Source organism: Carassius gibelio, chromosome A7, assembly GCF_023724105.1.
Source record: "Carassius gibelio isolate Cgi1373 ecotype wild population from Czech Republic chromosome A7, carGib1.2-hapl.c, whole genome shotgun sequence".
NCBI lineage: Eukaryota > Metazoa > Chordata > Actinopteri > Cypriniformes > Cyprinidae > Carassius > Carassius gibelio.
In genome coordinates this window covers 25,397,838-25,422,765 of record NC_068377.1, presented here as the reverse complement: position 1 = coordinate 25,422,765, position 24,928 = coordinate 25,397,838, and the positions used below count along the sequence as shown (strand labels likewise).

At 36.7% G+C, this 24,928-nt stretch overlaps 1 protein-coding gene across 3 annotated transcripts in view; it reads right to left on the bottom strand.

Annotated features, from left to right (window-relative positions):
- LOC128016943 (brain-derived neurotrophic factor) overlaps positions 1-18,435 on the bottom strand; it is a 29,762-nt gene extending 11,327 nt beyond the window's left edge. The window contains exon 1 of one of the 3 annotated variants that reach the window (XM_052601905.1): positions 18,273-18,435. In XM_052601905.1, coding sequence (XP_052457865.1) covers positions 18,273-18,320 — 48 coding nt within the window. In that variant the 5' untranslated portion in view covers positions 18,321-18,435. Of the gene's footprint in view, positions 1-4,920; positions 5,228-6,031; positions 6,283-18,272 lie in introns of those variants that run through there. The other 2 variants (XM_052601906.1, XM_052601909.1) reach the window with 2 other exon arrangements.
- Between the last annotated feature and the right edge of the window lie 6,493 nt (positions 18,436-24,928).

Sequence of the window (24,928 nt, the reverse complement as noted above, 5' to 3'; positions counted from 1 at the left end):
ATAAAATGTTCTTCACACCAAGAAAAAAAAAGGTTCCTTCCGATAACTATTATTAAATGTTCTTTGGGGGACCCAAATGGATCTTGGCACTGCTGCAAAACCCCCTTTTGGTATCTTTATTTTTAAGAGTGTAGCCAAGTCTTTACAAACATTTCCCACACAAGCCAGCTGTCAACAAAAATATGAATGATAAAACATGTAAATCACCCAGATTATACTTTGAAAACACTGTGTTAACGTAAATGATTTAGTGTTGTTTAGTCTGTAATGTGCAGTGTGCGTTTGCATATGTACACTCACTCAAGTGGGTCCAGTCTTTCCATTTTGTCATTGCATTGAAATGAGTGAGTCACTTTGTGGAACTTAAGTTTGCCCATTCCTGGGTGCCTGTCTCTGTTTCTTTGGTTCGCTGTCTTTAGGGAAGGGAGTCTGGGCAGTGCTTTGTGTGACTCACATCACTGTCTCTCATCTGAGACTCATCTCATCTCTCCAGCTCATCTCTCCAATATCAAGATGTAACAGGTCCCTGGTATCACTAAAGAGCCAATAATGGCCAACAGTGGCCAGCCGTGTAAGATACAAATCTCAAAGTCTTGACTTATAGCAGCTACAATATAGGACTACACACTTAGATATCCACTTTAGCACATAGACACAATGAGCTATACAATCCACGTAACTGTAATCTATCCTTTGCAGCATACACCAGCTACACTGGTAATGTATCTGTGGGGTATAAGCCCTCTGCTGCACTTTATCCCTTTGTACACACATCCTCTGGTAATCTAGCCTTTTGCTTGCCCAACAAACCCTTATGTGTCAGGGGTGAGTATATTTACATAATTAGGTAGACAATTCTTGTCATGCACTATTTTAGCCTGTCTTTTGTGGTTATAATGCAGTTTTTGTATATTTATTTCAAATATGGATACATTTATATACTGTGGGGAAAAAAAAAACTGAATGCATGTGAAAACAAACACTATAAACAAACATGACATGTTTCATTAAAATGATCTGAGTGATGGTCGTAAGCTAAAAATTGCACTGATTTTCTCATACATTGTAACAAATGAAGATTTCGAGATTAAGATTAAGAAATTACGAACTCAAGTGTCCACAAAGAATGAAAATCACTGATCTACAAAGCATTCTGAGAGAAACTGAAGTCTAAATGACTTCTAAGAAATGTTAAACATTGAAATGTGGGGGGAAAAAGTTTGCATTGTTCAACAACCTTGAGCCCTTAGAAATAGCAGCAAGTCTATCAAAGTCATGCTCAAACACAAACACAGTCCGGATGCCATTCTTAACCAACATTCACAGAGGCAAATTGCAAACATGTTAGAGAAGTCCTGCGTATACATACCCAAGCATTGACGTTGGTGAATAGTTACAGGATTCCTCGGCGGAGCCTTAGTTACCAGGCATGAGCACTAATGCTGCTCTGTAGCTTTTCACATACAGAGAGGCAAATGCCACTCCATTTTATAAAAAGCATACAGGTGGGTGGCAAACAAGTAGCAAATCCCATCATACAGACCCCGTCAAACTGTTCAATTAGAATGCTGGAGATCAATAACATATATTCCATACATACATTCACAGACACACAAACACCCTGAATGTGAAACAGCAAATGTAAATACACGGGTCACAACACCCTAAAGCAAAGAAAGTTCTTATCAAAAATATTACAGAAGAACATGCATATCTAGCGTCGTTTACAAGCAGATTATGGAGGAATTACACAATGAAGTGTAGATATCACACGACCTCGAGCAGAATGAGCACTTTGCGCTAGAGCACCGCAAGTCACGCTCCTGCTTGAGCGCGCGCCCAATTCCTCAAACCTCTTGTGTTTTTTTTGCGCAGAATATCCAGCGATCGGAGGTGCTAATTGACTAAATGTCTTTAGACTTGTCCAAATAGTCTCATTAACACAGAATAACCAACTAAACGCCTCGGAAATATGATTTTGGCACCACGTAGTAAATCAAGCTATGCAATTTATTGCAATTGTGATTCATCTTAATGCGATGATGATTATTGGCATTTTTTCATAGTTAGCCGATTACTATTGTTGTTTGCAAAATTGAAAGTCTATAGCCTATTGTTCCCAAAATAGTGGGGTAAATGAAAAAAAAGGGGGAAAAGTCATTTTCTATTTCGCACTTGTGACGAGCACAGGCTTTTATTTCCCAAAGGAATTCTGCATATTCAGTAGGCCTATAATAAATTCCTCCCGCAAGTGAAGCAGGCGCAATAAGTCGGTACATCTCTATGAAAATTAATTAAGAAATCCGCTCTCCGTAAACAAAACAATTTTCATATTTAATTCATAAATAAATATCCCCTTATCATCCGCTGTGGTCAGTTAAACAGGGATGAAGAAAACGCGGATTAAACAGTAAAAATATAATGGCACAATAGCATTATGTGGTGTCTGAACTGAAACCCACCAGGCTCATATTTGTTATTGACGCCCACCCTTAACTCTGCAGCGATCGGAGAGCCGAGGGGAGGGGGCGGAGAGGGAGATTCTCAGCTAGATAACACAACCCCATTTATGGACTGATCCGATGACGTACATTGCAGAAAGTTCTATAAAAAACCTTCCGTACATACAAAGTGTGTCGTGCCATCCCCCAGCAACCCCCTCCCTCCCCGCATCCGCCTCCAACCCCCCTCCCCCCGCATGCCCACACCCACACCACCAGCCCACATCTCTGTCCCTCTGTGTTATGAACTAAAATTACATTATATATACCCTTTTGTTTATAAATAAAAAATATGCATTCAATAAATGAAAAAGAAATGACTCTGAGCCGTCATAGGTGTAATACAATCAAAATCAAATAATCGTTTAATAGTAACATTTCACTTTAAACAAAGCTAAAAAAATATATATATTTCATATTTTGATGCAGAAGTATTTAGACATTCACCACTGAATTATCTGTAAGCAAAAACAAGAATTAATTCGTTGAAAAACACAGCTGCAATTGTGCATGAAATTGTCTATTTGCTGATAAAAAACGGCGCCCTTGACCTTTTTGTTGCATGTCAACAATAACATTCATAATATTTTCCCGAAATTGACAAGAGCATTACGAAGATTACACTGACAAAACAGCACTAATAAAATCTAGTTATAAAACCATGTGCTATTATTTTCGGACTAATCCGAGAAAACATACGCTGCTGTCCCTTTTTAAATTCAGATACATTATTTTTGCGAAAACAGATTTCGTACGATTATGATAAGGGAAAAATGTTTAATAGAGAAATTACCGATTTAGCAGTGCTGAAAGAAGCTAACGCTGCCGGACAAAGAGAAACAGTCACAAGGATCATTTAAAAGCAGCTAAATGACAAGCTGAATGTCTCCCGCCTGATAGACTCTTGATTAACGCAGTGACGAGGCGCCCGTGGGCTTTCATATCTGTCTGTTTGTCTTTCAGTCGCTTCACCCTTTAATCAGATTCTTGGATACAAAGGGAAAAAACAGGACAGTAGCCAATATCCTCCGCTCATCCCTCTCAGAAACTGAGACGAATTCCTAAACTTAGTCGGCATAAAAGTCATAAAATCATCAGCGAATGTCTCCTTTAAAACGCTGACTGTCCTAATTTCGCCTCAGTCTTGCACAGCTTTTCTCCAGCTTTCTCCACAACACGCGTGACACCCTCTCAGCCATTTCCTTATCAGGCAATCTTATCGGTGGCTCCATCTAACCCAGTCTGAACAAAATCTGACCACGCCTATCCAAATTCTTATTCACTTTAATATAGCCTATATATGAACACACAAACGCACACTCACACACACTGTTTTGACCAACGGGCTATTTCTGGCCAGGCAATAAAAAAAATACTTTTACATTATATGTTATCTGTTATCTGAAAGCTTTTAGCTCTAAGTGGTTCCCAACTGTCCGGCGTGCACAGACAGACCTGTGCGCTGCGGAGCGAGACGAGCGGCTGATGCTGGAGGAGAGGAGTGGAAATCTCGGGATGAATGAAACGGAGAAGCGGTCCGTAGTAAAAACACTAGCAATATGTCCACGATGACGAAAGGCGGAGATGCTACAGACGCGATTACATTGATAAGGGCTGGTTGCACCACTTTAGGATCGATTCAACGAATAAATCATCCCTTCATGCTAACGACAACAACATTTATAGCGGATAAGAAAGAAGGACAGCTACAGATAGATAGATAGATAGATAGATAGATAGATAGATAGATAGATAGATAGATAGATAGATAGATAGATAGATAGACTCATTTCGTTTTCAGCAAGACAATAAGTAGGAGGAAGCTCGTGCTGAGTCGTGTGTTTTATTAAACATATGCCCCATTATCCAGAAAGCAAATGAAAGCGTGTGTTAGACAATTGCGCATTTAAGACAACAAGAATTCCGCAAGCATTTGGTTATGATGAGGACTGAAAGTCAGCTGTTTACGCACTAACATGCATTATTTACGTATTTTTGTGTGTGTGTAAATAAAACATGTAAAATTACTGCTAAATGCGAAACGTCTCTATAGGGGTGAACTGTGAGACATAAATAAATACATTATTTCTTTTCAATGATTTTGTGCTAGAACTGTTGCTGTTAATTTTAAACAACTTTGTCACCATTTGGTTTTCGGCTTTAGTCAGTCTGAAACCATAGAGTAAAGTAAAGGGAAAATGTAAGATGATAATGTAAGTTTAACATTTGCCTCATGACTCAGTGCCTTCTCTCTACATCACTTTTCCCAAAGCTGTACCTCACAGCGTCACATTTATCCATCCGTAACCACTAATCAAAGTTAAAATGCGTAAAGAGGTGCCATTTCACTATGTAGAAGTAAAACATCTGTCCAAGAGGGACTGCTAGTAAAGTGGAGAATAAAACAAGCAGGTCTTACCTTTTTAAGAGCTGACAACCACTATCAGTGGTTAGATCTCCAAGACCAACACTTGCATTTCCCAAAGTTAACGCTGTGCACCAAGTGGAGCTTGCAAAGTACGCGTACACTACAGCAGCTCTACCATTTCAACTTTCACATGCTCTAAGTGGCGACAAAACTCCAGGCGCAAAGCAGCCCCACTATCGACTGGTTCTTTTCCTCGCGTTTGTTTCTTTGTTTTTTTTTTTCACCGGTCTCCCTCCGAAAGCGAAAAAAAGAAGGAAAATGTGAACCAATTCCCTAGCTTTGGCAAAAGAACTGCAAAACACAAAAGGCGATGTCCACTCACTCCGTGTCACTCAGTCCGCAGCGTTCAACGACTCCGGTGCCTCTGTCCAAAGTGCTGAAATCATAGCACAGCTAAGGTTACTTAGAGGCAAAAATCTATACTTTCGTTAAGTGCCACTTGATATTGCTTTACTCTATTGCTTCCCCACGCCTTGTCACGTGGATATATCCTTGGTAAGCCCGTTCTGTTAATACGTGATCACATGTTGGCCGGTCGTTTTCTTAACAAAAGAATCACTTATCTGGAAAGTTGCTTATTACCCTTTAAAGCGGAGTCCCCCCAAAAAGCTTGAAACCCAAGTCCCCAAATCACACAGTAATAGTTCGTTGATGCTCTGCTTTTGTCCTGCAGGGCAGATGAACATATCTACACATGTTGCTTTCTCGATTACAGAGAAAGCACTTGTATATATGATTTTCAGTATAATGACTAAAAGCCCAACAGGCATCAAAGCGCAGAATGGCACACAGTACAACAAAGGCAAATACCCAATTATATTGTATATTCTACGGCTGTATATATGCCTGCGTTTGGTTTGCCCAGATTTTGTTCTCTAGCTCCAATTCACTTAAAAAAAAACATTACAAAGTTTTATATTCGTGTTAGCAAACCTTAACTCTCCTGTAAGTATAGCCTTCAGCGTTAGGGTCCATAAACACGAGGGAACTCGTATATCTCGTACATCAAAAATCTGTTCTTTTCATACCAACCCTACAGTGTAAACATAAGCCATGCCTTTTGTAGTAATTATTCCTTTAAGTGTATTTTCATGCTACTTACCATGTTCCCCTATGCTGTCCTGGAGATAGAAGTGTCTTAATATCCACACACTCCAACAGATGCTGGTAGGTAATGTGTCTTGTTTGAAGTCATCATATGAGAACTTCTGCCGTGCTCAGAAGATCGCCCACCACTTGGGTGACTTGTGAATCTAATAACCCTTTGCAATATCCGCGTGCTTAAACTCTAACACCTTGGTGACTGTGCCGACAGGACAAATAGCAACCAGTCGCGATTTACCCAAAACCCCTATACAGATTTACGCAGTGCCTTCGCTCAAGAGAAAAGCCGTTAGTGCTCTTACGTGATTGAAAGAGGCGAAGGCGGTCAAGTTTAGTAGCAACTACAACCACGATACGCTGAATGGAAATAAATGACCATAAGAAAAGTTGCGCATCCAAGACTCAAATCTGCAATTTTTTCCCCTCCGCGGGTCTATGTTGGATATGTCAACATTACGCGAAGCCAGCAGAGTTCAAGACATATTTCAATCTGGCTAGTTCCCAGCTGAGGGACAAGTCAGGTAAGATCACATTTCACAATATTCTTTTCTGCCAAGTAGGACCAAGTTCTCTGGAGACTTGTTGCTGCTGCTTCAAAGCGGAGCTATTGAAAGCCAAACAGAGGAAAACATGGTTTTAAGTACAATACTTACATCTGTGCAATACAGTTTTGAGCTTCGTTATGTGTGAACTATAGGAAAATAAAAAAGCTGTATCCTCGTCAGTCTTGAGGCACGCTGTCAACTTAAAGAAATGGCAACGTTATTTCCCCCCGTACGCCTTTATCTTGACATAGAAGAATGAAATGGAAGTCACGAAATCCAAGTATGACCGTTGTCTGTTATCAGTAAAATTCCATCAGAGCGCGAACACTCAGACATCTAATTGTTATGCAGTGACGAGGCGCTATGCTTGGATGTGTCCTACAAATGTGCTGGAAAGTAACATGAGTAATAGGTGGTATTTACCCGCATATGAGCCAAGATTCGTTCGAGCCGGAGAGTTGTAAAAGACACGAAACGCAACTGTATTTATAACTCACAGCAACAGTAAACAGTATGCTCAGGCAACACGGACACACACAGTAGCCTAAACAAGCTGGGAGGAAAGAAAGAAAGGGAGAATAAGTTCAAAAGATCAGTGGACAGAGCCCTTTCTCACAGAAACGTATGTTCTGCTTAACAGACGTTAGGGACGATACTCACAAGTCTAGTTTGCTGTTTTCATTCATTCATTCATTCACATGGGGCCCTGGATTACTGCCAGTAACAATAAAAATCTAACTGATTTGTTTGATATGACAGCATATACCAATCGATCCCCTCATATCAGACAGGAAATTAATGCAAACAGGCTGCCTCTGTGTTTGTCTGTTGTGGTCTTGAGTTTGCTTTACTTCAAGAAAAAGCTGATTACACACAACTGTATCTCTCATCCCTGCTACTGGGTTTAAGATTTACGGCAATTTGAGACCGCTTTTCTTCAGCTCGGGTTCTTGAGGTTCTTCAAGAATTTTAAAATGCACTTTTAATGTACTTTCCATGTCTTGGAACATTTCCATTGAATAGGTTTGAATGGTATAGCTGCTTCTTTAGTAGAGCAGAAACAACAAAAAAAAAGAGGTTTAGTTATTTACTTGTTTTTTATTAAACATTTGTCTGTTACCGAGCTAACATTCATTCCTCCCTTTCGCTCTCGCAGGTCTTGGTGCACTGCAGACTAACACAGACTATTTCTCCTAGATCAGATGAGGATCAACAGTGCACTGTCAGGACACATTAATGAGCAAGGATATTACGGAATACATTTTTTAAAGAACGAATGTTTCAAGGTTGGAAACACTGTCACAGGTGAGTATGGTTTGTGGTGTATACAGGTATTTTAAATGACGACTTGAGATGGATAGAAGGCTGTTTCTTAGGGAGAAGGACCTTGAAGTGATTAAACAGAATAAAATGCTGCTTCATTGCATAAAAAGTGTACCTCATGTGGAGGGGTCAGGCCAGTATTGAGGACACCACAATGATGCTCCTCTGAATGTCTAAATGCAGCATCCAGAACTTCCCTCAGATAACCCATCATCTCTTCATGTCCTTTCTCAAAACTGCATCACTTCATCACACCGGTCTTCCTTTCCTCTCCTCTGTTCTTTCCACACTCCCACAGTTTTCACAGGCTCCCTGGATGACTCACATGCGGCCCTCTGCACCACCTCTGCCCTCCCCCGTAACTCCTAAACAGAGATACCCAGAACCTCAAACTACAGGTCAATCAGACCACCAGCATCTTCTCCTACCTAAGACTACACCCACTGCTCCCGCTCTCATCCGACACCTTTAATTTTGGCTCTGTAGTTTATTTTAGAACCTGAAACATTGCTATTTATTCTCCTATTACACACCCCCACACACACATACTTGCATTTACTGTATGGTGTATGGGGACTCTCCATAGGAGTAATGGTTTTTATACAGTAAAAACTGTATTTTCTATCACCCTACACCTAAACCTACCCCTCACAGGAAACGTTCTGCTTTTTTTACTTTCTCAAAAATGAATTCTGTATAATTTATAAGCCTTTTGGTTTACAAGGTTCGAGAAAGTGTCCTCATAAATCATTTTTACCAGTACACACAGACACAGACGTGCACACACATACGTTTACTATATCTATCTAAATGAGGACATTGCATAGGCATAATGGTTTTTATACTGAACAAATTGTATATTCTGTTGCCCTACACCAACCCTAAACCCAAACCTACCCGTCACAGAAAATATTCTTCCTTTTAACAATTAAAAAACAAACAAACAAAAAAACAAAAAACTATATTTTTATTCCAGTTTTACAAATGAGGACGTCCCCAAAGGGAGGTTTTTGGAGTTTTTTGTCAGGTTTAGCTCACAGTTTTGTCCCCAAAATATGGTTAAGTAGGTACACACACACACACACACACAATTAGGTCTTATTGGGATCAGGTTATATTCATGAGTCCAAATTGCGAGCATAATTTTCCATTATGACAGTAAAATAATTTTAATTAGACATTTTAGCACTTAGCTGACAAAAGCCAGAAGACAAGTGTGGTTGGACTGCTTAGATGCATAAGCATTATAGGACATTTTAAAATATTAACGTGGCATGTGAGATCTTCTCACGACTTCTTTAAGGGAATCTCCTGAAGTGAGGAATACTATGGTCGAACGATATATTGCTTAGACCAAATACGCATTTATTTCATTTAAACAAATCTTTGAATGTCTAATAAACATCTAATTCCACAAACCTATAGAACAAAGGGACTTTTTGGTGAAATGTACATTTCTATCCTGCATATGATTGCGTGTATTCTGCGTTTTTACACATTATTTTTTAAACAAATTTGTAAATTATTTAAAATGTTATAAATATTAATTAAAATAAATAAAAGTTATAATGATACATTATTATAAAAAAATTATATATATATATATATATATATATATATATATATATATATACATATATATATATATATATATATATATACATATATATATATATATATATATATATATATATATATATATACATATATATATACATATATATATATATATATATATATATATACATATATATATACATATATATATATATATATATATATATATATACATATATATATATATATATATATATATATATATATACATATATATACATATATATATATATATATATATATATATATACATATATATATATATATATATATATATATATATACATATATATATATATATATATATATATATATATATATATATATATATATATATATATATATATATATATATATATATACAGTACAGACCAAAAGTCTGTACACACCTTCTCATTCAAAGAGTTTTCTTTATTTTCATGACTAATAAAATTGTAGATTCACACTGAAGGCATCAAAACTATGACTAATTATATATGGAATATATGGAACTAATTATATATGGAATTATATACATAACAAAAAAGTGTGAAACAACTGAAAATATGTCATATTCTAGGTTCTTCAAAGTAGCCACCTTTTGCTTTGATTACTGCTTTGCACACTCTTGGCATTCTCTTGATGAGCTTCAAGAGGTGGTCACCTGAAATGGTCTTCCAACAGTCTTGAAGGATTCCCCCGAGAGATGTTTAGCACTTGTTGGCCCTTTTGCCTTCTGTCTGCGGTCCGGCTCACCCCTAAACCATCTCGATTGGGTTCAGGTCCGGTGACTGTGGAGGCCAGGTCATCTGGCGCAGCACGCCATCACTCTCCTTCTTTCTCAAATAGCTCTTGATGCCTTCAGTGGGACTCTACAATTTTCATAGTCATGAAAATAAAGAAAACTCTTTGAATGAGAAGGTGTGTCCAAACTTCTGGTCTGTACTGTATATATATATATATATATATATATATATATATATATATATATATATATATATATATATATGTGTATGAGTTGAATCAGTTTTTACTTACAGTCTGTTTAAAGAGAGCGCATGACAGTCATGACAGTTCACCTTAAATATGTACATCAATTTCAGGATATGGTGCATGCTTGGGAACAATCACTTTAGATCTAAAATAAAACGCTTTCAAAATATGGCTTTCAAAAAGAAAAAAAAAAGTGGTCTCTTGCCTCAGCTTGCCCCCAGCAAGGGTTTAATTGAGCCTAGGGAGAGGGTAAGTTGAGCCACATGGAATGAAACTTTCCCACTGATTTTTTCCCACTGAAACTCATGCTATATACATTTTCAACTCATGCTATATCAAAGGAAGAGAATTTCAACAAAAATGACTTCTCAAAATTTATGTTTGAGTTTTATAGTGGACTGACCATGCATCCAGGGAATTTCCCAACCTCTGGCTCAAGATGCTGGTTTAGGTTCCAGCTTCCTGCAACCCTAATAAGAACAGCAAGGTTTGGATAATAGAATGGATGGATGGATGACTTAAAAGTTTTATGTAAAGATATAGAACACAACTATGAAGGCATTTTTTAAATTATTCTACAAAAATGTAATCGAAATAAAGTTCAAACGGAACAATAAATAAAAGAAATAAATAAATTGACTGCAATTAACCTTACAGAACTTGTCTGATAGTACTCAACCTCCCACTTATAAATGTTGCAGGGAAATACAATTTCATAAAAACTAAAACTACAAACTTTCAAAACAAAAACAAGTTCAAAACGAAGAACAAAATCAAAAATGTTTGGTCTAAAATTAAAGAAATAGAATGAAGAATTGCATTAAAAGAATACTTTATAATCATAAGAAGCTCTAGGCTCAGCTTACCCCAATAACTTTGGCTTAAATTACTCCAGTCAGCAGTTTAGAGCTAACATCATGCTAACGGTACAGCCTCATATTATAACTTCCTAAAACACTTTGAACAGCAACAGTTTTTTTTTTTTTACTTAAATGTAGTTACCAATTATTTCATGGGCCTTTCTCCATCACAGGGCTAGTAAAATGGTAAACTCTTTATATATTTGTGGTCACATCCCCAATTTTCTTTAAAGTTGCCTAGCAACAAGGGGCGGCTCAACTTTCCCACATGTTGAAATCACGCCGCTCTCCCCTATATATATATATATATATATTGTTTTTAAATCGTTTTTATATTGTCCTTCAGCCACCCTGCCTTCTAAGATATCGGCATCAACATCATCAGAAAAAAGAAGCTTTTTTAAAAAAAAAAGGCTTTGGGAGAAAAAGGTCTATCCTAAAACTCTTTGCTGTCACAATATATAAAATAACTTCTGTGGCTAGTTTAATTGAATGTAATATTGTCTTTATGCGGGTCACCTGAGCTCGCTTGTTTGTCATGCCTAATTACATTTGAGCTTCACTCAGTCTCCAAAATCATTATGAGAACTGAAGTGTATGGCAGCCGAAAGAACTGCACTGTCAGCATTTTTGAGCCCCCTTCTTCACTCCATTTACGACCACTATTAAGAGTGGATGAGTCCGTGGGGAATGCTGTATCATTTCTCTCTTTCAATTTGTGTTCCATAAATATCAGTAATGGGGCTTGCACGTCACAACTTACACAGTACCTGGCAGTAAATATAACCCTCAGCAGTGGGTGTGGGCACGTGTCGGTGGAGGGATGGGTCCAGTCTTCTGTAGGACTGAGGGGATATCTGTAGTTTCTTCAGATCATTTCTCTCATCCTCACACTCTCACAGCTCATGTACGGAGTCATGCTCTACTGTTATAGCTTTGAATACATCTCAGACACAGACAGATATTTTTTGCTTCCTGCTTCAAAAACGAATGCAAAGCAACGGGCTGTAATGTATAGAGGATTAAAAAATTGGAATTATTTGCCATCGGACATTACATTTTTTTTTTTAATAAGCAAAAAGAGGTTTAAAAGTTCTTTCAGGGAATATTAAATGACACAATATATATTAAATATTTGTAATATTTAATATAAATTGTACATTTAGGGTTTGTGTTTTATTGACTTATTTTTGTAACTTGTTGGACCCCAGGAAGAATAGGGGATCCCAATAAACAACTATTAGAATGCGTAACATTCAGTGTTCATAAATATACATTGTTCACATAAACAGGGGAAAAGGACAGATTCAATAAGATGGATTTATTTTCAGTCTAGTGGTGGTACATGGTAAATGTGGGTAGAATTTCTAAACATCATATGTGAGGTTACATTTTAATGCAAGGGCACAGTATACCATGCCCTCTCCCATAAAAAAAAAAAGAAAACTTAAAAAAAAAAAAAAACTTTTAAAAGACACTTTTTGGCCACACACGCTTATATTTCTGCTTATTTTGGTATATATTCACCTTATCACCTTCTTATGCTTCTATATATATTACAATAACATGTACCATCATAGTATACTATTATATATTTATTAACATTTTGTATTAGTTTTTAATTCAGTTTTTATTTAAATATTCAAGTTTTAGTAATTTTCCTGTTCTGTCATTTTTTATTAGTTTTCTTTTTAAATGTCTGTATTGTTTTTATTAATCTTTGTTTCAGTATTGGCTTGAATTATTTTAGTATCATTTTAATATCAATTTAAACTAAATGAAAATGAGAAATGTTGCCTTGGCATCTAGCTGAGTTAACTGAGTTTGATAGTTAACAATAATAATCCTGCTGTGCAAAAAAAACCCTGCACACACTGAATTGGAAAGCCTGTTATTCACAAAGTACTACATATTCCAGGTTAAATTTGACTATGCTTTAAAAATTTTGAGCAGAAATTGTGGGAAGACTGGGGCTAATATATATGACACTGTTATTGGATACTCACATTGATATTCTTCACTGGCAAATTCTACCTCAAGAATTCTGATGATTTAAATAAATAAAGCATCTAGAGGTTTGTGATCAAGAAGTGCCAATGACTGAATCACATGAAGAGGTGGATCTTTATATTATAATGAGTCATCATACAGTGTTAAAAACTATGATGATGTCAAACTATGATGACTACAAGACTGTGATCGACTTTTTCCTCATCAGTCTACAGTCTTTTTAAGATAATCTTTGTTAAATTCTGAAATTCTTTAGAATTGAAATTCTTTAGAATCTATTCTACTCTATTCTATTCTATGAGAATATATTTCTATCAGAAGAAAGAATTCATAATTTAAGTGGAACTCAAAACCTGTGAACAATCAAATCATCTTACAAATCAGCATTTTACTACTGTAATCATCAGTCTTTTTCTGTAAAGTTTGTTTGTATTAAAAAAGTGATCATACTTAGAGTAGAAGTGAAAAGCTGTCAACAATCAAATTTTGCCGGCAACATTTTCCGACTAGTATTGCACACCAACAAAAATTACATATCATCATGATACGTGCACAACAATTAGATACACACACATCATTTAAAACGTGAGCGCTCTAGGCATCATCATAGTTTTACTCAGAGAGGTATGTCTGAATGCACATGCAAATATGCACACAGGTACCAAGACATTCATTTGCATACCATACATAATAACAGTTAATATAGGCTACTTGTTGATGTCTGCATTAATATCATAAAAAAGTAATTTCCTTGAACAACATAAAGTCGTTTTTTCATTAAAAGTGAACCCAAACAAGCAAGAATAATCACAAAAATGTAATATAATAAATAAACCAAAAAGCACATTCATTTCGCACACTTACGTGTTCATATGTTGCCTTACATAAAAAGTGTGATTTTTATTTTTACCATTGTATATGTACGTTTATGATTTTGGCAGGCGTTGTTTTATACAAAGCAATGCATATTAAATTTAAGATATTGTTTTTATCCATTCATTGTATTACCTGGGAATCAACCCAGAATTTGGTAACGTTAAATTAAAATGTTATTGTAAATATAGACTATATATAATAGTAAAAGTAAATATTTGATTGAATAATTTAATCCAAAATATTTTATGACTATAAACCTACATGTTCCCCCACCCATTGGTCCTGAGGAGCAGATTATTTGACTAGTCTTATTTGCATGCTTTTCAATAGCTGAGGTTTGTAAGGGAGAGCAACCGTGAGGTTTTTCCTATTTGCATCATGAAGTACATAGACATCTAATATTGAGCTGTTCCAGCCATACGTAAAACCCTTTGCTAAATGGACAAAATAGGACAAACAAAAAAATTACGCAATTAATTTGTTGACATAATTAGGTACAAAAGACATCAAAGAATGCTGTTCTTTTTGTAAGGTCTTAGACATGAAAGCCGCGAGTCTCAAGAGCATATGCGCTTGCACTGTTTATGTTTTTGTTCATCTGGTGAGTCAGTGGCCGTTTTCGTTGGCCATTTTGGTTTGGTCTCTTGTGGTACTATTGGCAGTTGTAAAAAGTTTCTTAAGAGTTCATTTTTCTAATTAATTCATGACGGTGTTAAAGAGGCAAATAAAATAAATTACTCATTTGCTGTGCTGATGACCTCACCTATAAAAAAAATATGATCTGCCATTCCTTAAAGGAAAAGTTCTGATGTTCCTTCAAAACTTGTATCTCTGGAACAAAAAAGTATGTTATATTTTCTATGCACAATGAATGAAGACGGGAACTTTTGAGTCAAATTGTTCAGTAAATCACTTGATTCGGTTGCAAAATCAATCAGTGGTCTATTCCCAAAAAACATTGTTAGCCTACTATGGTCGCAACTATGGTTCTGCTGAACTCTATTGGTAATGATGGAGCTTATGACCATCTCGTAATTTAAAAATTTAAACATGTTTTGCAAACTCCATGCCCCATTCATTGTAACTGCATAAAAAAACTAGTAACCAGTAAATTATAATTCACATGTTTTCTATGGATGAAAAAAGAAAAAGCTGAGAAAATACTGCTAAAACTTTAATTTGGGTGAAAGGTCCCTTTAAAACTAAGGACACAGCTTACTCCTCACATTCTTTAACGATTACCAATAGTTTTTTGTTGAAGTGGAGTCGCATTGTTTGCAATGTATTATAATGCAAATTTTCTGACAGTTTTGTTGCATCATCATTTGCAACTTGCCATTAGGAGTGGATATCATGGTAATGGGATATTAGTTCCTTGACTATTTCAGCGGTGTCTTAAGGAGTGCAAGGAGTACAGGTGCAAGCTGAATGTTGTTATTTGGCCTGTAATTCAGTTTTGACACTGAGCAAACGTGTGCACTTGGCGTGACGCCACTTGTTTCTGTTACACTGTATGGCAATTTCCAACATGTCCATCCTGTCACGTTTGGCATGTGTACAATCAAACACGCAGACACAAATACCGCCCTCCCCATAACGCTATAATAAAAAGACAGTTCGCTCAGTGGTCTAAAGTAAGGTTCAGTAGTTGCTGAAAGGCTGGGAATTGTTAAAGACAATACTAAAAGAGTGGGATTCCTTCCCTGTTGATCTGTTAGGGATATCCTACTCCAAAGCTTGTTTCTATACATCAAAGCACAGGCGCAAATGAAAGCATGCTTGTTGAGGGTGAAACAAACTGCTTCCTTTGTGCCACCTCCCAAGCAACACAAAGCAGCTGGATGTAATAAACTGCAAAAAGAAGCCCGGCACTATTTAGATGACATGCTCTGCTCTGGTGCTTGGCTGCGTACCTTTGTATGCCTCTAGCTAGGACCGACATATAATATTGCTGCATTGAAATCCTCTTAGACTGCAGGGTCCGATTACAGCCCCCTCCCACCCCCCGTACCTCTCCTTGAAACTAAGCAAAGTTGATATCTGTCTGATAAAACAGAGACTGTTAACACTTCAGCTTTAAGCCTGCAGCTGCATAGCAGGGAGTGGTCTGACAGATTCAGGATGTTTTTGAATACAATGAACATGATTTATGTCAGTCATCTGAAATGTAGTAGAATAATGTGTGTTTAACCCAAGTGTATAAAGTATGCCGTGGCGTGATGAATGAAAAGATTAGGCAGATATGGTATTTACTATCCTCATTCATCAGTTTGGACGTAGAGAAGTTTTTTTTTGCACTTAAGTCACGTGGAACGATACTGATTTGACGATACTTCAGAAGAATTTTAAGATCAAAACAACCAAATGAATAACGCTAAACTTCACACTTTGTTCAAAATGCTTTATAAAATCAAGTTTAAAATGATAATTTAACAGAATATATATTACTTAAATTAAGACTTAGAAAAACATTTTTCAATGAATTTACAACGTGAACGTACCATCATTCTATCAGAGGCTTTGTGTATGGCAGGTCTAATCATCTAGAAGAGCTGCACAAGTCTCTCATTAGCTCCTCGTCTCACTCCCCATGGGCAAAATGCTGCCTTTCAATGGAAATGTTCAAAGAGAGGCTTGATTCGGAAGGGCATCGGGGGGGGGGGGGGGGAGAACTGCAGGACTCAGGGTCCAGCTGAGTAATGGAGCTTTCTGGGCACATATAACTCGTAAGAATACCTGGCGCATATAGGATTTTGCCATGTTTGTGAGGAGCGACTAAAACAGCCTTAAAGTGATGTTATGACTCATCCCCAGGGTCATTTGCTCTCGCTGCAAATGAGAGTGGGTGTCTTACTAACTTGCAGATATAAACTGGATATTGTTTTCATTATTCTACAGCTATATTTGGTAAAGGAGGAGAGAGCGGGTGAGTAAAAAAGCAGCAGAGAGAGACAAAAGAAAACCTTTAAGAACATTTGTATCAAGACGCTCCCTCTCACGTTCCTCCTACCCTCCTCGCCAAATCATTTTTATTGTCAAACCTTCACATCTGTCAGCTTTTCGTGACGGGTTGGACATTTGCCCTTGGATTCTGACACCATGGGTTGCCTAATCAACCCCGGTTCTTTGTGACTCAATCAACTGGACTTCACAAAAAAGTGCTGAACACGAATGACCCCTATAGGTGAGAACACCACAACAAAAACCAAATCCTCAGAGAGGATGTCCCCACTAATAATCAAATCCAGTGTCCACATTACATGTCATTTTTCATTTCACTGTCAAACTTCAAGACATTTTCACCCTCAGAATAAGGCTGTAGCCATGGTTTGATGTGGACGCCATGGCAACACAATAAGCAGCCTTTAGGTGTCCTCACAATAAGAGCGAGGTCGTCAGGGACTGACTCATCAACGCCAATGCTCCGTATATTCGCCCTATTTATTAACCAACGGAAGGGTAAGTAGGGGATGAAGTTCGACAACAATGTCATCTGGAAACAATTCGAGGACACTGGACTATGGCAGAAAGTAATACTAGAAATAAATAGAAGTTGATTCCTCATTTTGTTTAACCACTTTGCAATTCTGCCTGTGGTTTGGTACAAACGATTCTACCTCCAAAGCCTATGAAACAAACTTAGAAGCACCCACACCATTTGTAACCATAACTACACACGCCGTCTTTGCCCTTCAGATGATCCACACTCTGAATTCAATCATTGTGGTGCTCCTGTAGTTTGGTTTGAATATATTTGAATGGAAGCTGCATTGTTTTCACTCTGCGTTTGGCCTCTTGTTGCTCTGTGACGTATAGACACACCTTTTCTTTGCAAGGTTTGGACTCAAACAATGTGCTGAGCATTCAGAACTAGAACATTCTCGTTATTCTGCATCTGTAATCGCTGCTCACCTAAATACTTCAGGTTGGACCATCTTATCTGGATGTCTTATTGCCTTGTCTGTTTGGTAGTGTTTCTGTGGGAACCCTAAAGGTACTAATATTGCATCAGAATTTTAATTCCCATCAGGCTTACCTTAATGCTGTAGTGCGCTGCTAGGTAGTGTTGGACCCGTGGTCCCATTTGACTAGGTCTGATTTCCGAAAACGCGCCAGATCCGCGGATTTTCTCCCTGTTCCAGGAATTTTGATATTCGTCTGAGTGGCGGAGCTTGCAGTGAGCATTAGGGAGCGGGTCGATCTCCACCGTACCCTGCTTTACATTTCAAATCTTAGCTTATCCATGGATTTCCATACCATCTATTTGAATATTTTCCACTCTGAAAGCTGGGAATTAGTGTGCTGAAACACTCCTGCTTCATAATCCTTCGTATGACAGTCCCAAACTTTTGTAATAATAGATGCTCTTCACCCCCAGGAGAAAGAAAAATTACAAATTAAATTTTAATGTCTCAATTGTTTCTCCAAGAGAGCAATAAGAATAAATAGAGAATAAACAGAGACTTTTAAGTTACTTTCTTCTCAGATGTGTCTCCTCTGGAGCTTCAAAAAAAATAAAAATAAAAAAAAAATATATATATATACATATATGTTTAATAAATAAATAAATATATATACATTATAATTTTTTTATTTATTTAATTTTTCCAAATATTCACTCTCAATGCCAACAACTGCCTCCTTTGTTTTTATTTCTTCTAAGGGATTTTAGGCAAACCTTTCATAATTGAAGCATTACTGAGAGCTCCATTAAACCTCTTGAGTTATAAAAGAACAACTATGAGCAGTGAAGTTCTCTTCTAGGATAGCCATGTAAATGTTGAATATGTTCAGACACAAACTGTATGCATGTGAACAAAGAGTATAATGATAACAAAAGGAAATAAAATGTGATTAACGGTAACGGTACATAAATTAACGGTAGGCCTATAATTTGTTGGCATCCAGCTTTTCAACATAGTCATAGATTTTCTATATAGAAAGCCATTGTCCTTTTTACAACAATTTTATAAATGACCCTTTGCAAAGACCCACCCCTGTTAGTTACTATTGCTATGTTCGACAGGCCACACACCATCACTCAGTGAAAAATACATCGTGGAGAAAAGAGGACACTGTAACGCGAAAACAGACAACTTTTACTTTTGCTGTGAAACAAATTCTCAGCTTTCAAATTGTGTCATTTTAAAAGAAATTCAAAAAACAAATACTGTTTTGTGGCTCTTCGATGTGTCTGGAAAGATCGATTTAGCACCATGTGAACCAGTCTCTTCCTACTAGTTACAGCACAAAATAAACATGAATGAACATCAGAAAGCACGTTGTCTTAACACTTTTTTTCAGTTTAAATCTACAGATGTTAATCTACTGACTCTCCTGTCCGGCGGATTCTGCATTATGATTGATCAAAATGCCTGTCAATCAAATCCCTGGCAAACGGCCAATTACTCACTCAGTTTCTAAAAGATAATTGTTACAGGCACACCTGTTTGTGGTTTGCATAATATTCAATCCCTCCCTGCAGGAGCTATACACAGACAAAGGCCAGCATTTAATTTGATGACCTTGAAGCTAATGCGTTTTCTGTAGTTAGTTTTAAAGTAGTACTGCCACTTTAAAATGATTGGATAATAGTGATTGAACAGGATATAAATATGTTTCATTGCATTTATTATAAGTTGAATACTCACTGTAAATATTATGTGTGTGGCTTGCTTAATTTGCACTTTTAGCCTTTTAATGATAATTGAAAAGGTTTTTCTACATCAGTCATTTCTGGTAATCACATATGGATTTTACACTGTTATTAGTGTAACCAAAGCAGTTTTTTTTTTTTTTTTTTTTTTATCATGCATCAATATATTTATCAAATAAAAAAAATAAAATATTCATATGTCTCTAATACACCTCTTTTTGGTGCATCTTTCATCATTTTTTATTTTTGGTCTCCATTCTCACATGTTCTCTAAAGACTTTCAGCAACTCCAGTTGAGGCCATCATTGAGTCATCATCTATTTCTGGTCTAGTCTCAGGTGTTCCTGCTAATCAAATCACACTTATTCATTATCTTCATCCTTTCAGGCAGTCGACTATTATCATCCTGCTATTTCTTTTCTCCCTCCCTGTTGCTCTCACCCTCAGCTTTTAGATTCAACCTATTTGTCTTCTTAATTCTAAAACACAGTGTCTTCCTCTCCAGCCAATCGTTGCCCCTGCACCACTGTATCTTCTGCCTAGGCTTTTTAAATGATTGTTTTTTCTGTTAAAAAGACAAACATCAAAGACGATTAGAACTTGAGGATCAGATTAAAAGATAATGTTACAATAAGGGATTAAATATAAGAAGGATAATAGACGCAAATAAGACGAGCCATTCCAAACTATTTTGCAAACTACTATTAATCTTGCATCAAATGTGTTTTTTGGTCTGCGAGTAAGCCACACATTTCAATATGATGCATTATGATACTGCATGCCATGCGCACCCACACATAAACCTGTTCAATATAACTTAAGGTCAGGTGTAGTGATAAGCATGACCACAGGATTGTTCTGTAAGTTATGAAGGCTGCATCGAGTGTTAGCTGGCAAACTCTTTCTCTCTCACATGTTGGGAGTACAGTGGTGCTGAAGTCTGTCATTATCCAGGTACAAAAGCATGGCATCTGTGATGTGAGCTGGCTGGCGGGGGAGAGAGGCTACGTTGGATCGTAGGAGGTTCTGCGTGTGTTTGTTTATGCTGTGGCGGGGTCGTGTTAGCCTCTGTTATGCCACTCACCTGTCACAAGGTGAATGGCATAACAGAGAATGCTGGAGAATGCCCACCCAAAACGCGATCCTTTTTTCCTTACCAATTCTCCGTTTTCCCGTCAGTGTGCATGACCACACCACACTCAGAAGTCCATTTTCTATTCTTTTTTATAATTTATTGCATAGCTACAATCATAATATGCTTTTATGAGGAGTTTGAAACCCCTGAAACGGACCTGTTGATCATAAACTGGAGTTCCCCCACACTGCTTCCTCTTACTTTACCAGCAATCTCTAGATTTCTTTATCAACTCAACAAAAGCAAAAATGAGTCTTTTAAATCCCATCAAAGTTAGACTTTTGGGGCTTTTGATGCACTTTACACGTGCATCTTTTTTTAACCACTTGTATCACAACAATGCATGTGAAGTCTCTCGGGGCCCTCTGATAAGACAATGACTTCAACATGATCCTGTTCTACCTGCAGTTGCTAAGCAACATCCACCTCCAACCTCTCACTCAGTCTCATTGGACAATCTTGGAAACACAGCTGTCAGCTCATTGGCTCAGAGGAAGTTAATAAACTTTAGTCACAGCCTTCCCCTTTCAGAAAAAAAGGGGGAAAAAAGCTCAGTGTGCAATTTTTGTGAATGAGAGAGAGGGAGGAACAGAAGCAGGATGAAATACAGAGGGAGTGTCAGTGCTCATGTTTTCTTGGTGCATACTTCAGCTAGCTGTTTTAAAAAAATAAAGAAGACAATGAAAGCATGCTGCAGATTGTCAGTTATGAGACTAATATCAAAGTTGAAGAAAGGATGTTTCCAGAATTATAGCTGACACTGTGTTTCACCTTGGAGAGATACTAAAGAGACGCTAAAAGAGAGAGGCGGTATCCGATTGAGTTTTTAACATCAGTATGAGGTTTGGCTGTGGGAGTATGAAAGCAGAAACCAAGAGGGTATTATTAAGTATCTCATTACTGTTTAGGCTGCAATTCAAAAATCTAAACAATAGTCCCCGCAGTGATCAATACATGCTGGTTAACATTTTTTTAATTCATAATTTATTGCCGAGGTAAAATCTTAGATACTATATGTAAATATTAGACATTTAAAATGCATTTAAATATACATTTGAAAAAAAAAAAAAAAAAAAAAAACCCAGAATACTTATCTTATTATATAAGAAGGTTTACTTTCTAACATGCCAATGACCCAAAGTACACAGCAAAATTGAGCACACAGTGGTTGAAGGAGAAAAAGATGAATGTCCTTGCATGGCCCAGTCAGAGCCCAGATTTAAACCCCATTGAAAATCTGTAAAATGATTAGAGGACTGCAGTCTACAAACGCAGACCAACACATTTAACTGAACTTGAGCAGTGTGGGCAAATATTGCAAAGTCTAAATATGTATATATATATATATATATATATATATATATATATATATATATATATATATATATATATATATATATATATATATATATATATATAGACACACACACACACACACACACAGTGTACATGTACATTCTGTCTACATGTCTTTATGCTATGATTTTATTAATTAAATGTATTTTTCTTGTCATATTATCTCTGTATAATGCCTGTAATAACATAGTGTTTAATTTATTTTAAAGCTGTAATGCTGCTGCTCCACAAGCGCCGCCTTGTGGCAAAGAGTGAATTTGCATATTCACTCCTTCATATTTTCAGCATAACAGTGTTGTAAATGTTAATTGACATGTCAACAATTAAAATTCAACATAAATAATCAGGAAGCTAAATAAGTAAAGGGTAGGGGTCCCTACTGTAATGCTGTAGCCCAGGAGCCTCTGGTTATAGTCGATGTCCAGCCTAAACTGAAATGTGCTATTCCTGTGACGTGTTTGTCTTCATCTATGTTGAAGGATAAAAATAGGATACAGTCAATAAATGACTGTAGTTTTGATATTTAATATTATTTATGCTCATGTAGACAATATGCCTCGTCTCAATAATTCTTGCAGTGTAATATTTTTTTTTCCACAAACACCAAAAAGGTACTAATTCATGCAGCACAATACAGAGACTATATGGCCATTATAAACTTTTTTTTACATGAATGGAGAGCCCTATTCCAGCTTAAGATGAACTCCAAATGTATGTGGTGCTCCAGTCAGTCTTACTAGTTTTGATATCAGTTATTAATTTGTGTTTTATCGACATTTTCATTCATTTAAAAGTCACTTGATGATTGTCTTGAATTACTAACTTTAACAATGATTGGTTAGGAAGGCAAATTTAGCCACCAAATTCATGTTTTGCAATTTGGGCGGAAGCAAAGACGACTTTGCATTATTTTAATATCCAATCTGATCGGGCTAGTCCTAGTCTCCTGTTTTATGTAAAACTGTGAAGAGGAAAAAAAATATATACAGAAATAATATACATGTAGTCCCAATGTTACCAAGAACTGAGTAAAACAATGGAGACACTGAAAGTCCAAATATGTGTAAGTTTTTTATTATAATAACATATTATAATGACAACGGTAGGCTACATGCTATTTTCAAATACTAATATCCGTCAGTGAGTCTGCAGTTGAGATTACAGAACTCTGAAGAGACAATGGATGATGCATAAAACTATGGTACATATGAATACATTAATGCATATTAATGGATATCTAAAGTCACCCTGTCAGCTATGGGATATTTTAATACAATAAGTATATGTTGTTGTTTTTTCCTCATGAACTTCGACAAAAGAAAGAAAAGAGAGAAAGAAATAAAGATGACCATTTTCATTTGTTCATCTTTTTAAAGTGAACTGATTTCAGAAAGTAGTTGATCACTTCCAATAGGTGAGTTCTGATTGACTCCCAAATCCTGTATGTAAACACAACTTTCTGCAGCCTGCCTTGGGCTTCTGGAGGGTGCTCTCCTCACGTCATGCCTGGCTTATTCTCCATAAAGAGCAGAAAACACAGGAACGATTTTGCAGAAATTTTAGACAAACTGCTTAATTTAAACAAGTTTTATTCTACAATTAATAGAGACGGATAGAGAGAGAGAGAGAGAGAGAGAAGCAGATCGTGTGTTTTTGGCTGTGTGCTTGACATTGCTTCACAGCTGTCAGGTGGTCCGCCCATTACACCACTGGACTAATTTAACAAACAATGCATTGTGATGAATTCCTAAATTGGATTATGTCACATTCAAAATGCATGAGAATAGTCTAGAGTGCAGTAAAGCGTAACTGTACTAACTTCCCAGGTGTTGAGAAGAGTGATGCCAAGACTGTCAGCTTCAATTCAGATGACTTTCTCATATTTGGGTGCTGCTGGTGTCACTTCATTATTGCTGTTATTCTACAGGACTATTAAGTTTCATTCTTTGCAGATCAGCCAAGCACACGCTAAAAGTATGAGACAAACAAAGCAAATTAAATAAGCATGAAATATCTAAATTATGCCTTAGGGAAAGATCCACTATTTCTTCTTGTCATATCAAAATAATCAGCCTTGCATAATTTAAATGGGCTAAAACAAGCAAATCAGTGGGACACTATAGCACAGATAAGCTGCAGAGAAAGTAGACTGTGAGCAGAGACTAATAATACGCAATTAATTTTCCAATTATGTATGCATGTTAACATTGAAAAGTTAAATACATTATCGTCTGTCCATTCAAAATCAGCCTGTACTGTACAGCACAGTTTTCAAAGCAATCATTGTCATATTTTAATGCCTAATTCAGTAAAAAAAAAAAAAAAAAAATCAATAATGAGCTTAATAACTATCTTAATGGGGGGCCAAACTGGCAGAGCTTTGTGGATGTGCTGCTCTGGATGCCATAATAGCCTCATTAACAGAATTGATTACTGTTAATTCCTTAAGCATGACACTATAAAAAAAATACCATTAACACACACCAATTTCTATTGACAGATAAAGTTTAGTAGATAACAGTCCTGGTTTTGTCACTCTTGCCTA